General features: G+C 53.3%; 1 protein-coding gene across 1 annotated transcript in view; it reads left to right on the top strand.

Annotated features, from left to right (window-relative positions):
- Positions 1–689, top strand: part of WWC2 (WW and C2 domain containing 2) — a 197,167-nt gene that overhangs the window by 187,540 nt on the left and 8,938 nt on the right. The window contains exon 20 of the mRNA XM_015426965.1: positions 668–683. Coding sequence (XP_015282451.1) covers positions 668–683 — 16 coding nt within the window. The remainder of the gene's footprint in view (positions 1–667; positions 684–689) is intronic.

The raw sequence follows: 689 nt of genomic DNA on the forward strand, positions 1-689 counted from the left end.
ACAACAACATCTGGGAAGCGCCCCGCAGCCGTCGGCAACCCGTTCTGCTCTGCCGCAGAAGCGGAGTTAAAAGACATCGGGGGAAATATGGTAGTTAACATGTTGCGACGGGTCACGGATGGACTTTCCTGTATCTGATCGCTCCAGCGTGCTCTCATGGCGTTGGGATGGACTGATCAGGCCATCCCAACTCCGTGCCATTGTTTCCCCCCCCCCTCCCAGTATGCGCATCATCGCAAACTCCATAGGGAGCCCTCGGTGCGGAGGTGCGATTCATCAATCCCTCGGTTAAGCGCATGGGGGGGAAAAATGGCACAAAAAACCGGACTCACCCGTGGTTGCATCTGATCACGCACTGACGGTCTGCGCCCGCAGCTTCAAAGGGAGGTGTGATCGCGCAACTGCGGGTCAAATTCCTTCAGAGGAAATAGCCTCGCTCCCTCCCCCCCCCATTTTTTCTGGTGCGTGTGACCACAACCTTAAAAGACCAGCAACATTTCCCATGGTGTAAGATATCTGACAGAGTGAGCTTTTGACTCACAAAGGTTTATATCCTGGAAAGCGTTGTTGGTCTTTACGGTGTCACTGGACTCGGATTCTGTTTAACCTTAGGAGTTTCCAATCCATCCGCTTTGTTATGAATCCTGCCTGTTCCTTGCATTGACAGCTGAACCGGAGCGACAGTGACA

Source organism: Gekko japonicus, unplaced genomic scaffold (assembly GCF_001447785.1).
Source record: "Gekko japonicus isolate JY-2015 unplaced genomic scaffold, Gekko_japonicus_V1.1 scaffold185, whole genome shotgun sequence".
Classification (NCBI taxonomy): Eukaryota; Metazoa; Chordata; class Lepidosauria; order Squamata; family Gekkonidae; genus Gekko; species Gekko japonicus.